Raw genomic sequence first — 15827 nt, forward strand, 5'->3', positions numbered from 1 at the left:
TGAACCTGCTCTCGAATGCCTTCCAACAGATCCATGTTGTTTCTCAATTCTTCATCATTCTCAGCTTTATTATACACCTAGGTTCGAAGCATTGGCTGGCTGATCTTTGCTGGAATGATAGCCTCAGTGCCATAAGTTAAGTGGAACTGGGTTTCCCCGTGGTGACCCGTGGTGTTGTTCGGTAGGACCATAGGACACTGTATAGCTCGTCGGCCCAGAGGCCTTAGGCTCTATCAAGTCTAGTCTTGTCCAATCTCTCCCTCATGTACAACTAATCCACAAGGTTTTTAAAACTGAATCAGACAACGAACCAGTCCGGGTTCGGTTCCCAGGTCAAATGCTTCGATCATTCGAACTGAACAGACGACTCATTTTTGACAAAAAATAAAATAAACAATTAGTAAAAATGGCCAAACCATTGGACGATTCGAATGGTTCGATTACCTAGGTCGATGGTTTGCTAACCAAATCAATGTTTTTTGGCAAAATAACGGTTCTTGGGTGAAATGGAACTGATCACCTAACTGGTTGCTAGTTTTTCCAGTCCGATTGTCCAGTCCGGTTTTGAAAACTATTCTAATCCATGTACTAGTTTCTAACTTGAATCTGAAGATGAATGAAGGGCATTTTTTCAAACAAATAGGAAGGATATTTGTTTATTCAATTAAAAATAAAAGAGTAAAATATAAAAACCTCCCCTGAAGTTTCTAACAATCATAAAAACCTCCCCTATAGTTTCACTTTAGCAAAAATCTCCCCTCTATTTTTGAAAAATTCAACAAATACCTCCCTTCCCTCAATGACCAAGATGGAAAAAGTTAAAGAGATGATCATTTTTTCAAAATGCCTATTTTACCCTTTTACGAATTAATGTGCATTTGTTTTTACTAAATAGCCCTACACTCCCCCCCTCCAACCTTCACTCTTCTTTAATTTCCCTCCGATTCTCTCTACTCCTCGCCCATCTAATATGACTCACATATTTAAACGCATCTAATATGACTTGATCATAAGCAAAATCTCCTTTATCATAAAATAAACTAAGGCTCGATTTGGAAGGAATACAAATACAAATTTATATTGATCATAAGTAGAACCTCCCTTATCATAAAATAAACTAAGTCTCAGTTTGGAAGGAATACAAATACAAATTTATAGAGTACAAAACCTTGAATTTTGTATTATTTTGAATATATTTGGACTGTACATTTTTGCATTTGTACTCTTTCCAAATTGAACTTAGGCTGCATTTACGCGATGTAAATCAAGAACCGATGTTAATTTTACATTGGTTCAGTTTTGTATGGGTTTGGAAAGAGGGTGTAATTATTATTAATGTAAAACTACACTCTGATTGAGCTTTGCATGCGTTTGAATGGAGTATAGTTTTACGTCAATAATCGATGTAAAACCTCATCAACTCTAAAGTTTTACATCGATAATTGATGTAAAAACTACATCAATTTTATCAATGTAAAACTTTACACTCTTCCACCCATCACTATTTTCAAAAAAAGCAATGGTCACTTTTTGGTTCAGTGTAAAACATCATCAATGTATTTTTACACTGATGTCGTTTTACACACTGATGGCGTTTTACACTGATTTCAAATGCAACCTCAAGAATGGTGTAAAAGTTTACGCCAGTTCAGTTTTGTTGGTGTTTGGAATTAGGAGTGCAAATAAAAATCGATGTCAAACTCCACTCCAGTTTAGATCTGTTGGCAATTGGATGGAGTAGAGTTTTACATCGTGAATCAATGTAAAACCTCATCAAACATAAAGTTTTACATCGATTATCAATGTAAATACTACATCAATTTTATCGATATAAAACTTACACTTTTTTATCACAATTTTCAAAATATAATATTTACCTATTTTATGATTCAGTATAAAACATCATTTTGTACACTGAGAACGTTTTACATCGCATCCAAACGAAGGATTAAGTAACACCCAATAACAAAAAGACTGCTGCATATACTAGGTGGTTCTCCAAATACAACCAAATTGTTAATGAAGTTGACCCTAATAAATCTTGGTGCGCATGGGCGTATGCGTGAAAGAGAAGCAGGCGAGAGGGTTGCATATTGCACTATTATTTATTTTCTATCGAGGTAGCAGTTGAATCTATATATTAATTTAATAAATCATTATAAAAATGACTTGCCCCGCAATGATTTTGCTTTTTTGAAAAAGTTGGACAAGTGCTTTAACCTCTTATATTTTGACGTTTTTATGAGAAAATTTAAAAAACATTACATAGCATCCTTATTAAGACGAGGTTCCTGAAGAAATAATCCATTTTTGTCTATAGGGGTGTTTATTAATAACCAAAATACTACGCTTTTTTTTTTCATTTTTTTATGGGGCTTGTTCCCACACTGACCATGAATGTAAATACAAGTCAAGTACGTACAGGGGATGCTTCCAATGTAATCGTTTTGTTCGATTTGAGATCTACACATATAAAATAAGAGTAGCGATATACCACTTAACGATAGTCAATGGCTTTTCCCCCGGTTGTTTTGCTGCGGCTGCTTCATCGGCTCCCCTTACTGCTGTTGTTGTGTTTATGCGCAGCAACGACGCCGGCAGTATCATCATTAACCAAGTCAGTGCAGGCAAAGCCCGGCTGCCCAGATAAATGTGGGAACATCACCGTTCCCTACCCGTTTGGCTTTGGAAACCAAAATTGCTACAGAGAAGGCTTCCAACTATCCTGCGACCAAACTACCAGTCCTCCCAAATTGAGTATGTTTGGTACTGTGGATCCGGAAACAGGTAAAATCTACAACTTTGGGTATAATAGATATTTGGAAGTTACAGACATATCATTAGAAGGCCAATTGCTCGCCAGTTCCTTCATGCAATATCTTTGCTACCAAAATTCCTCTGCTTCGCGTGATAGCCCTGAGTTGGCCAGAAATTCCTCTGCTTCGTGTTATAGGTTTTTTGTGGGCAGAAATTCCTCTACTATGTGTTATAAGCCTGGGCTGGCCTCTGCCTTGCGTGAGCAGGCCAGAATCAGTCAAGATTGGACGAATACCCCCTATACCTATTCCGACAGCAGCAACGTATTCACGGCCGTCGGTTGCAGCGCTCATGCTTACATTGATGTCTCCTCTAATGTAAGTTCCCAGCATCAGCACCAGCAGTATACATCCTTTCAGTACGGTTGTTCCAATAACTGCAGCAGCAGCAGTGCGACTGATACGGGAAAGGGCTATTGCCAGGCCCTCATCCCCAAGGGGGTAAAGAATCTTGTTTGGCATTTGGAGTTCGTAGATAATTCATCTATGTCTCTCAATCCGTGCATTTATTCTTTCATCTCTGCTGCAAAGTGGTACACCTCGGTATCTCATATCTCGGGCCGTGATGATTTCTATGCAAGAAATGACAAAATGATTCCAGTCGTGCTCGACTGGTCAATAGAGAATGAAGCCTGCGAGAATGTTACAATGAGAAACGCGACTACTTATGCATGTGGCAACAACAGCAACTGCTACACATCCCTTAACGGTTGGGGATATCTTTGCAAATGTTTGGAAGGTTACCAAGGCAACCCCTATCTCCAAGATGGATGCCAGGGTACGTTATTCATATTCACCATGCATCAGTATTTCTAAAAGTTCCATTTTTAGCGTTGATCAATCCAGTTCGAGTTTAATTTATATTATATATATATATATATATATATATATATAAATGGTTCGCAGATATAAATGAATGCTTGAATTCAACTATGAACGAGTGCTCATTACCACGAATTTGCGTCAATACACCTGGGAGTTACTACTGCTCTTGCCCATCTGGTACTGAGGGAGACGGAAGAAAAACTGGACGCGGCTGCATTCCCATCCATCTTGCTCCACCACCTTCACAGGCCAAACTTCGGGTGTTTCAAATCCCATTAGGTAATTTCATAAAACCCATGACAATTAACTAAGTATTGTGATTAGAGTCCGGAATCTCCATAATATATACTATTTAAATATCGAAAATATTTATACCTTATTGATAAATTGATTAATTACGATGAATAAAACATATTCATTGATGTTGGTCTTGAGAATCTATGCTGGAAAAACATAGGAGCTTTGTGATTACAAGTCTGGTCGCGAACCAGCCGATCCACTCCATACATGTTTCTTCCCACTGGAAGTAAATAGAGAATTGTTCTTGGCTAAAATTGTCATGGAAGGACTGGTATCAGTTGTTGGGAGGGTGAACCGATCGGATTGGGTAGGGAAAAGTTATAAGTTGCAAAGATCGGCCCCCCAGAATCGGCTATAAAACTGGAAACAGCAGTTTGGAAGAACGGGGATGAGGATACGAGAGTAGACAGAGAGGGAAGAGACGGTAGCAATGAAATTACTTTACGGTAGCACCTCCGGTAAATCCTGTTTCCAGAATTGATGAGGCACCATTGGGAGATGCTCCCAATGCACAGCGCGGGATGTGCGGTTGGACGTTGTGTGCACCTCCGTAGGGGCTGATTTTGACTCGAGACCTAATTTTAATATTTTATTAGCAGGACATGTGATGTACGAGAGTTGTTAAACAAACCTAAATAATGGAAATACGTTAGAGAACACAATTGTTTTATACTTTTAATTTTTTAAATAACTAATAATTATTTATATTTTATGTATTATTTTTAATAATTTTTTATAATACAAAAATAATATTAATTAACTTCACTTAGGGTAGTTCATCAAACTAATGAAACTAATCAATCTGACCCGTTCAACCTAAGTTTGTTGGTTTTCTAGTATTTTCGGTTAGCTTTGCTTCAATAATTTCTCAACCCAACCAAGTTGGATCATTTTTGCTTTTGCCATTGTAAATTAATCAAAATTGAATCAACTAACCATTGATAAATATTAATATTTTATATTTAAAATATTTTTTTAACACAAGAAAGTGGAAAATTTTTCATAATTCTTAATCTAAAATATTTTATATCATAAATTTAATTTTTTATTTTTTTTTAATAATGCCACTGTAATTTTATAAATCTAAAGTTAATTTTTTAAGTTTAAATCTTTTGAACCAACTAACCAAATCATAAGTTGACCCAAAACGGTATAACCCAAATGGGCCAATTTTCAGAAATGGTCAGTCGGGTCATGCTGACCAACTCCCCAACCTAACTGGATCAATTTGGTTGGCCAAACAGCCTACAACCAAACCGAACCCAACCAACCTGTGAACACTCCTAATTTTAGCTAAATTAATAGTATAATCTCTAATAAATAACAATAGTTTAATCTCCAATAATTATTGAAAGTATATAGAAAAAGTACAAAATTATTGAAGATATATTGATAATGAAAATAAAATAAACAACTAATAGAAATACAACAAATACAATAATAGTATAATCTCAAATAATAGCTTAAATCTCTAATAAATATTAATCAATAAATTATAAAAAAATACAACAAAAACAAAAATTAAGATAGTGAAACAATATTACTTTAGCCTCCAATAATTATTGAAAAAATTTTGTTCAATAAGAAAACAAAAATAAATTTATACATAATTATTGAAAATATATTAATCACAAAAACAATAAATAATTACTGAAATACAATAAATATTAATTTTAGTATATATAACTATATAGTAAATATAGATTAAGAGTTTAAAATTATTATTAATGAATATTATTTTTTTTAAAGTTATTTTCTCGAATTATTTATTGATATAAGTGAAATTAGTTATTAACAATATTATTATGTTATATAAATAGTACCATTATTTAAGTTTTAAAATATTAATATTTACTGAATTTAGAAATCCACAAATTATAATTCATACTATTATAACATAATTTCATTATTAATTTTTTTAAATATTAAATTATTATTAATTTCAATATTATGTTATAATTAATTTTCTACTTTTAAGATTTTTTTTGAAATTTATTACATAATTTCGTTATTTTAACTATTTAAAATCTAGGTTTGTTAAATATTTCACTATTTAAAATATTTCAATAATTTGAAAAATATATAATTTTTTATTAGAATTGTATTTATTTTAAAGTTATTACATAATGTTAAATATTTATTTATATAATTATTTATCTATTTTTAATATTTTGTTATTTAAGATATTTAGTTATTAAAATATTTTTAGTACATAATTTCATGATGAATTATATAAAATATAAAATTATTAATAATATGAATATTATTAAATATATTGTAATTATTTTTTCTACTTTTAATAAATATTTTAAAGTAAGTATATAATTTTACTAGAATATTTAAATAATTCTTAAATTTTTTAATTCAAACTTTCTTTAGATACATATAGATAAAAAGTGGGGGAGAAGATAAGTAGGAATTAAAGATAATTTTTGAGAGAAACTCTCTGCTAAATTAGAGATAATTTAGGAGATAAATGGGAATTTGAGATAATTTAGGAGAAAGTGGGGGAGGTAGTTTATGAGAAATTTTAGGAAAAGAGATTATTTAGGTTATTAGGAATGATTCCGGATCTCTTGTCCACGAAAACTCTGCCCACATCTATCTACAACTTACTACCCCCATGAATTGGGAACATCACCCCTTGCATAATACTATGTAGGAGGATGAAAATGTTCTCCATGTGTGGTTGCGATGTTATGGGGGTAGATGTCAGCAAGAGATCGAGATTTTGGGAATGTGTCTATATGTGTGTGGAGAGAGAGAGAGAGAGAGAGAGAGAGAGAGAGAGATTTTAGATAATTTTTTTTGGGGAAGGAGAACATTCCTTTGGTTGTTTCAAAAAAGACATGGAATTAAAAAATAAATAAATAATTAAAAAAAAAGGAGAATCCTACCCATGAGACACAACTTTACATTGGAACATCTCCCATGTAGAGAATACGCGGAAGGTATTCCCAATGTAGGAAAAGTGTGAGTAGGATCATTGTGGGCAGGACATCCGAGCCCCCATGGGGGCACGTGAGTTGGGGAAATTTGAAACTATTTTGACCAAGGACTAGGTAGGGATGTCATAATCCAATTAGCTCGTCCTAATGGTCGATATACCCTTTAAAAATTAAAGCATAAAGATAACTTTTAGAAGAATTTACAAATTAAGAAAAATAAATCAACTTGGTCAAGGACAAGTTCAAGTCCATCCCAAAATCTAAGAATGCAAATGTATTGGATCTGATTCAGATTAGGGTATATCCAAATCCAGTCCAATTTGAAGATCCAACCGGTTCTCAGAGGTATTGATTCAAATTCAAATCCATTAAGGATGTCAGATATTCAAATCAGATCCGATCCAATTTAATTTTAGAAAATAATAAATTATTAAAATAAAATTGAATATAATAGTTTAAATAAATAAAAACAAAAAGTATAAGTATTTTTTCAACTATTTTCATCTTTTATATACATGTTTTTTTATAAAAATAAAAAATTACAAAATACAATAAAAATAACATATTTATAAATAAATAAATAGCATATATAAAACTTGACTCTGCCCCACCTCGTTGCTATTTAGAAGAAGGAATGGATGGATAGGTAGCACTGCTTTCCACCGGTTGTCTAGCCATCTTGTGGGAATTCATGGGTGGTTCTTTTGAATTCAAAATTAGGGTCCATTTGGTTATGTAGAATAGGTGCTTGGAAGCAGAATTGAAATGGTCTATTTTGATTCCAACTGTTTATTTAATTAGAATGAGATTCTAATTCCCATTCTTGATGAAATGGTATTCCACCAAAAGGGTGAATTGCCAATCCCAGTGGGGAATGGGATCCCATTCTAAAGTTTATCAAAAAATAAACGCTTGACAAATAAAACCCCAAACCTTAACATTAATGAAATGTTGTTAAAATAGTAATAACATGATAATAATAATAATATGATAATAATAGTAACAAAATATAAATAAAGTAATAATAAAATAGAAAACTATTACTAACCTATTAATAAAACTTTATTAAAGCAATGATAAAACAATAGCAATAAAATATTAATAAAATATAAAATTATAATAATATACTCATAATTATATATAATTATAAAGTAATATTAAGATAATAAAACAAAAACAGTAATAATAAACTATTACAAAACTGAAAATTTTGATGGATTCCATATATCAATCTAATTAGAAATAATCAAGCAATTAAGACATAGCAAGGTTTTTATTTTGACTTCTTATATTTTGATAACTTGATTTAAAACTAATTAACCACGTGTGAGCAATGAAAGGAGGAGGACTATCTGAGCTTTGTGGAAGAGGGCCCTTCTCCTTCCCTGTTTCCTCTTTTTAATATTAGTATAAATACCTATACTAGTAGGGACCCGTGCATATCTGAAAGATTTAATATTTTTATTTTTCATTTAATTTTGATTTACAAAAATAATTATTATTAATTGAATATGAGAAAATATTTTTTAATAAATTTAGTTTTATTAATAAATAGTAGTAATTTTAATAATTTTTATTCTTTTTATTATTTTTAAATAACATTTTGATTAATTTTAAATAAATAAAAATAATTATAAAAGCTAACATTTTTAATAATTCCACTAATAATTAACAATTATATAGGAATGACAGTAGGGTAGGCTCAGGGCAAGGCATCCCATCCCTTTCCCTGCCCTATAGTCAAGACACTCTACCCTATCCCCACCCCATCCCTAGTGTCATACGGGTTCAAGGCAAGGTAACCACTCCTCAATGTTGGGCGATTTCAAGGGCAAGGCACCCCACTCCTCATCAAGGATGGGGAATCCTCGAATTTCCCTGCCCCATCCCTAGAATTGGACGGGTTCAAGTAGAGGTGTAAATTGGGTCATCCAGGGTTGGCACGACATGACCCGCATGTGGCCCGCACAAAAGTGCGAGTTGTTCTAGGGTTCTAGGTTTGAATAGTCTGACTATTTGGTCCGAACGGATGACCTGCTCTGACAAAAAAATAAAAAATAAAAAAATAGAGAAACAAAAAAAGGCAGAAAACTATCATCTAGGTTGATGGTTCGACTGCCCAAGTCAATGGTTTCCTAACCAAATAAATGGATTTTTGGACAAAAAGCGGTTTTTAGGTAAAATGGTGTCTGATTCCCAACTTTTCTGGTCTAACCATCTGCTTTGATCTAATTTTGAAAACACTGTCCCATCAACCCAATATTCAATTTGATGATAGAAATGACCAAAAGGATATATTGAGTATCAACTACATGGTAAATTTCTAAAAGTACACTAAATTGTCTCTAATAAGTATTAATCTATAAATTATAAAAATATAATTACTAAAAATAAATTTATAAAAAAATACAATAAATTAAATATCAAAAGATAAATAATTGTTGTTTAATCTCCAATAATTATTGATAATTTTCTATTAAATAACAAAAATAAAAATACATTTATAAATAAAAATTGAGAGCATATTTATAAAAAACAATACATAGTTACTGAAAATAAATTAAATATTAATTATAGTATATATAAATATATAATGAATATACACTATTATTGTAAAATGATTACTAATAAATATAATTTTGCTGATAGTTATTTTCTATAATTATTAATTGATATAAGTGAAATTAGTTATTTACAACATTATTTAGTTATTGAAATAATATTTTTATTTAAATTCTTAAAATATTAATTATTTATCTAATTCAATAATCCATAAAATTATAATTATACTATTATTACATAATTCGTTATTAATTTTTAAAATATTAAGTTATTATTAATATGAATATTATGAATTATATTATAATTATTTTTCTACTTTTAAGATTTCTTTTAAATTTATTTCATAATTTCGTTATTTTAAATAGTTAAATTTTGTCATGTTAAATATTTTGTTGTTTAAATATTTAAGTAATATGTAAAATATTTAAAAATTTTCATTATTTTAATATTATTGTGTAGTATTAAATATTTTTTTATATTATTTAGCTATTTTTAATGTTTTTTGTTTAAGATTTTTAGGTATTGAAATATTTAAATAATGTTTTATTTTTAATGTTAAATTTTTATCATTTGAATAACATTTAAATTGAATAATTCACAAAATTATAGTTTATATTGTTACTACATAATTTCATGATGAATTTTGTAAAAATATTGAATTATTAATAATATGAATATCATTAAATCTATTTTTTTGTGTTTTGAATAAATATTTTAAATTTAGTATATAATTTCGTTATAACATTTAAATAGCTTTGAATTTTTTTTTTTAATTGAAACTTTCTTTAGATAGATATAGATAAAAAGTGGGGGAGAGCACAAATAGGAATCAAAAATAGTTTAGAAGGGAATCTTTGTACTAGATTAGAGATAGTTTAAGAGATAAATAAGAGTTAGAGATAATTTAGGAGATAAATAGGAATTAGAGACAATTTAGGAGGAAGTGGGGGAAAGTGGTGCCACTTGGCTAAATATTAGAAAAGCAAATCTATCTTTCTTTATGGTTGTTAGATGTAGTTAAGCATATGTGATTTACTTATTGGTTTAATGGGAATTATGTAGAATTAAAAAAATAAAAAAATTTTGAAGCAAGGAGAGGGCTGCTGACATGGCAGGACCAATTTTCATATATATATATATATATATATATATTACTTTCAGCCTAGATACTTGCTTAGAAGAAGTTTAGACTAAAGGCAAGCAATCCAGTCGTGATAAAAGAATAGGTCTCCTTACTATAGGCAGAATGAAAAATCGATTAGAACTTAATTAGAAAATAAAAACTATCCAAATTCGGTGGTTGAATTAGAAAATGATAATGATCAAGGTGCTGAGACTTTAGGCAGATTGTAATACGGAAAGAAATTCAAGCGGGGCTATCCACCTTTGATTACGCTGAACCATAACCTAGACACTTGCTTAGAAAAGGTTTAGGCCAAGGTGAGAATGAAACATTGATTAGAACATAGAAAATAGAAAGTGTAAAAAGTCAGTTGTTGAGTTAGGACTTGGGAGATGGTTATGATCAAGGTGCTGAGACTTTAGTTAGATTGCAAGAAGAACAAGAAATTCAAGGGGGCCTATCCACCTTTGATTACATTGAAATGTAGTGTTGAGATTGAGGATGTCGTTCAAATGGTAAAATCTAGGGATAGTTCTTTCTAGGAGGGGAGGAGAATGCCAAGAAAAATTTTCCAGCAATAAAATAGGAATAAGTCAGTCAAAAGAGCCAAGGTGATACATGATATGGTTTGGGGTGCAAGAGGAGGGATCTAGATAGTGACGTTGATGCATTGGGGTGTAATTTTCTGAAATTTTTATTGGATAAAATTTTCCCATTCAACTTGATATATCTAAGGGGTAAATTTGTATTTTACAAAACTTTAATTAAGATGAATGAAATTGCAATAATCATTTATACTAATTGTGAGGGTTGAAAACATAATTTCAACAAAAACTTTTCACTTTATTTAATCCCTTCTCATTAAATCTTATATTAAAGTATAAACTCCCATTATCTCTCATTAAGTCTTATATTTAAGTTACATTTTTTTCACAAACGAATGCTATTAATAAGATCTATTTTTAATATTTGTTAATAATATAAACCGTTGTATTTTAAAACTTACACATAAACAAAACAATATACTTTCATCCAAGTGGTGACTAAGCAATACCATCCCAATCAAATTGGTTAATCCATGAAGTCATAATAATTATTTTAAATAAAAATAAATATAGAAAATTATAAAAAATGTAGAAAAATTGGACACATTTATGATTTTTTATAAATCAAATTAAAACAATAAGTGTAATAAAAAGAATTCTTTATTAATGATGAAAATGAAATGCATAATATAAATGTAATCAAATATGAAATTATTTTCCTGTTTGGTGGAGATTAATAGTTCTACTTTTGACACCGTTTGATCCCGAATTAAAATTTGAATTTGATTAGATTGTAATTATTTATTGGTTTTAACATATAAAATTTATAAAAAAATTATAAATTATACTATATATGAATTTATATATAATAAAGTCAATATGTTATATTTATATTAATTTATTATATATAAAATTTGAAAAGTAATTAAGTTTTTATTTTCTATTTTATAAATGAATGCGGAGTTTGATTCAAACCAAATCCAATTAGATTTTGAATTAGATTTGAATGCAACTTTTCAATAGTCAGATCGCATTCAATTGCAAGTTTTCAATAATCATATCAAATTCGGATTTTGGTCAATCTAATCTGAATCCAATTCATATATAACCCTACAAGTAAGGGACTCTTTCATATACAACATTCATTCAAAAGTCTAACATTCTAAGGTATAATATGAGCAAGTTTAGTGAAATGTCAGTGAACAAAAGTGACAAAAGAAAACTGTTTTGCAAGTTTCTTAGTTTAATCTATGTAACGACCTAACACCAAGATATTGATAGCTCATTGCCATTCAATGCCTCCACCATCACTTTTGTAATGGAACAACTATTATTTATTGTCATCCTCTCTGATAAGTAAATGACAAAGTTTTAAAATTTGTTATAAGCTCTACCTCAATTGGCTCTTTATTTAACCAAATCCACTTTACCAATTATAATAACAACAAAGTTGAAAAATCTACTATAAAAACAAAATCCAAAAGTCCCCTTCTTGTCATTCATAAAACCCCCAATGCATATTATATATATATATATATATATATATATATATATATATATATATATATATATATATATATATATATATATATATACATTAAAGCAAGGTCTTTAGGCTACAACCACCCACCATTCAAGCAAGTGGCCTTCTCATTTCTTGGAAAGCTAAACACGTGGCAATTTCTAAGAAATTCTTGCTAAAGCCCACAGCCCACTACTAGGCTACAACCCCCCACCATTTAGACATGTAGCCTTCTCATTTTTCTGGAAAACTAGACACTTGACATTTTCTGAGAAGCTGCCGCTAAAACCCACAGCCCACTACCTCCATTCAGACACATAGTATCCTATTAATTGAAAAATAGGATTTAAAAAGTGGGTAGTTTCACTCCTTAGCATTCCCAATAGATAATTATTTATTAATTAACACATGTTTATCCATAGTCTATTAAGTACAAATGGTGAGACCCATTAAAATATTCTCATAAACCCACATTTTTTAAACGATTTTTTTTCAAAAAGAAAATACTTTATTAGTTACAAACTTGGATTAACTTTTAGGAAGCAACCTAATTTAACTTTTAAAAGTAAATAACCCAAATAAAGTGGGTTATTGTTTACGAATAAGATCACATTTAATATCTTAAATGAAATAAAAAAAAAACATAAATTAATAATGGTTTTCAAATAAAATAGGTCAAAATAGATTGTCAATTGCAAAGATACAAGACCCATATTAGTTTTTTTTAATTTAACTTTTCTTAACTAAATAGTAAACTTCAAACTAAATTATACACACATTTAGTTACCCCGTATTTAGTATGGGGTCATTCTCTAGTAATATAAAAACACTACGATATGACAAAGATGGAAGATTTAACATGTTATACATAACTATATCACTATTGGAATTAATATTAGGATTCTATATATTCATCATTCCATTGATTTTTCTTAGAACCCAATGGGCATTTCTTTTAATACTTTTAAAAACAGTTTCATTTTAAGCTTGCCATATGAGATATTAAATCTCATTCTTTCTCTACTGAATTAAAGTATTTTTTCTAATAAATAAACCCTGCTAATTAGATTTATATCCAATATTTTTAATAATACAAAATTCATATTTAAAAAATGGCCCAAAAGCAAAACCTTTTTTTGTCTATGTGACAAGTAAACAATTCAACCATATATCCTTGGATGAAGTTCTATAGAACTAGTTGGTATATGAGTAGAGAGGTAATGACATCCTTTTTGGAGTTTGGTGGTCTATCTTTTTGGTTCGGTTGGAGCTGGTTCCTGCTTTGCTATATCATTAAGAATGAACATCAACCGAGTTGATCAATTTTTTCAGTGGCTTTTTGTGGCTTCTTTGATCTTAAACTCTGTTTTATGTTTTACAAACTTTATTTTTACCTAAAGGATGTATTGAAAAATAAAGTTTATAAAACATGAACCAATGTTGACTCTCCCATAAAGACATAAGTACTGTCAAACCAATTTTAATAATAGATAGAATAATAGAAATTTTAAGTATAAATAAGCTGATGGATTTAAATCAAATGGACCATATTATATGAGATAAATAGCATAGATCCATGTTCAATCCAATTAAATACAAATTGAATTTGGATCTCATTTTTATTTCCACCCATTTCTAACAACAAGATAAAAATTCGCAAAGAAAAATGCACTAACAACTTAAGCTCATTTTCTAACACCCTCATCTCCATGCAGGTGTTTCCGTTGGCATCTTATTTGTACTATTTGTCAGCTCTTTGCTATATTGGAGAATAAAAAATAGAAGGAAGAACATATGCAAGGAAAAATACTTTCAACAAAATGGAGGGCTCCTACTGAGACAACAACTTTCTTCATATGATGTAAGTGTGGACATTGCAAAGATATTTACGGAAGAAGAGCTCAAAAGGGCAACTAATAATTATGATGAGAATCGGATCCTAGGTCGTGGTGGCTATGGTACAGTATATAAAGGAATTTTTCCTAATAATAAGATAGTTGCCATTAAGAAGTCCAAAATAGTTGATGAAAGCCAAGTTGAACAATTCATCAATGAGGTGGTTATTCTTTCCCAAATTAACCATAGAAATGTAGTGAAATTTTTAGGTTGTTGCTTAGAGTCTGAAGTTCCAATGTTAGTATATGAATTCATTACTAATGGGACTTTGTTCCATCATATTCATGATGAGGGACAGAGATCTTCACTTTCATGGGACAACCGTCTAAGGATAGCTGCAGAAACTGCATCAGCACTCGCATATATGCATTCTGCAGCCTCTCCCCCAATCTTTCACAGAGATATTAAATCTGCCAATATTCTTTTGGATGATAATTATACAGCAAAGGTGTCAGATTTTGGAGCTTCAAGATTAGTTCCATTAGACCAAACTCAATTTACTACATTAGTACAGGGCACAATGGGGTACTTGGACCCAGAATATTTTCACACAAGTCGATTGACAGAAAAGAGTGATGTTTATAGTTTTGGCATTGTTCTTGCAGAACTATTAACTGGTAGAAAAGCACTTGAATTTGATAGACCTGAAAAAGAGAAAAGCTTGGCTCTCCACTTTATTAGTTCCATGAAAGAAGAAAATATTTTGGATATTTTGGAGGATAGAGTGCTTTATGAAGCTAATGAGGATCAACTTCATGAAGTCGCTAAACTTGTAGAGAGGTGTCTAAGAGTGAAGGGAGAAGAAAGACCCACAATGAAGGAAGTAGCGATGGAACTGGAGGGGTTGCGTAGGTCTAGCAAACATCTTTGTGATGAACCTCATGAAGAAGTAGAATGCTTGCTTGGGGAACCACCAAATTCTCAAAACTTCAATACTACTGAATATGATAGTTTGGGAAATCAAGTTGTAATATCATTAGATTGTGGGCGATGACTATATATAAAGAAGTCTTTGGATTATTGTGTGGTTTTTTCTTGTTAATTATATATATGATTTGTAATAATTTAGATGTGAAATTCTTACGTTGATAGAAAAGAAGAATAGTAACTTTTAATATAATGACTACTTGTCACTGGATACTGCTTGAATTTTCTATTTCTTAAGAGATTTACTCTATTCTATATAGATTTCTGTGTCATTAGAAACATCTAAATTCATAAGTTAGAAAGTAAGAGCATAGGTGCAAAGTTTTAGTTAGAATACTATTACAAGAACATAGTTGCATGGCA

General features: G+C 30.3%; 1 protein-coding gene across 1 annotated transcript; it reads left to right on the forward strand.

The window, feature by feature from the left end:
• The first annotated feature begins 2616 nt into the window (after positions 1–2616).
• Positions 2617–15626, forward strand: LOC148872198 (putative wall-associated receptor kinase-like 16). Its single transcript, XM_088973282.1, has 3 exons — positions 2617–3594; positions 3723–3920; positions 14357–15626. The coding sequence occupies exons 1-3, from the start codon at positions 2760–2762 to the stop codon at positions 15529–15531; spliced, it is 2208 nt and encodes a 735-aa protein (XP_088829408.1). The 5' UTR covers positions 2617–2759; the 3' UTR covers positions 15532–15626.
• The last annotated feature ends 201 nt before the right edge of the window (positions 15627–15827 follow it).

This window comes from Nelumbo lutea, chromosome 2, assembly GCF_056320005.1.
Source record: "Nelumbo lutea isolate HS-2025 chromosome 2, American lotus-T2T, whole genome shotgun sequence".
Taxonomy (NCBI): domain Eukaryota; kingdom Viridiplantae; phylum Streptophyta; class Magnoliopsida; order Proteales; family Nelumbonaceae; genus Nelumbo; species Nelumbo lutea.

Bases quoted from the DNA above. Each gene is read 5' to 3' on its own strand.
- LOC148872198 (XM_088973282.1), top strand. From the start codon at position 2,760: ATGTTTGGTACTGTGGATCCGGAAACAGGTAAAATCTACAACTTTGGG. The intron at 3,595-3,722 runs GTACGTTATTCA...AATGGTTCGCAG, and splicing joins TCTCCAAGATGGATGCCAGG to ATATAAATGAATGCTTGAAT. The intron at 3,921-14,356 runs GTAATTTCATAA...ATCTCCATGCAG, and splicing joins GGTGTTTCAAATCCCATTAG to GTGTTTCCGTTGGCATCTTA.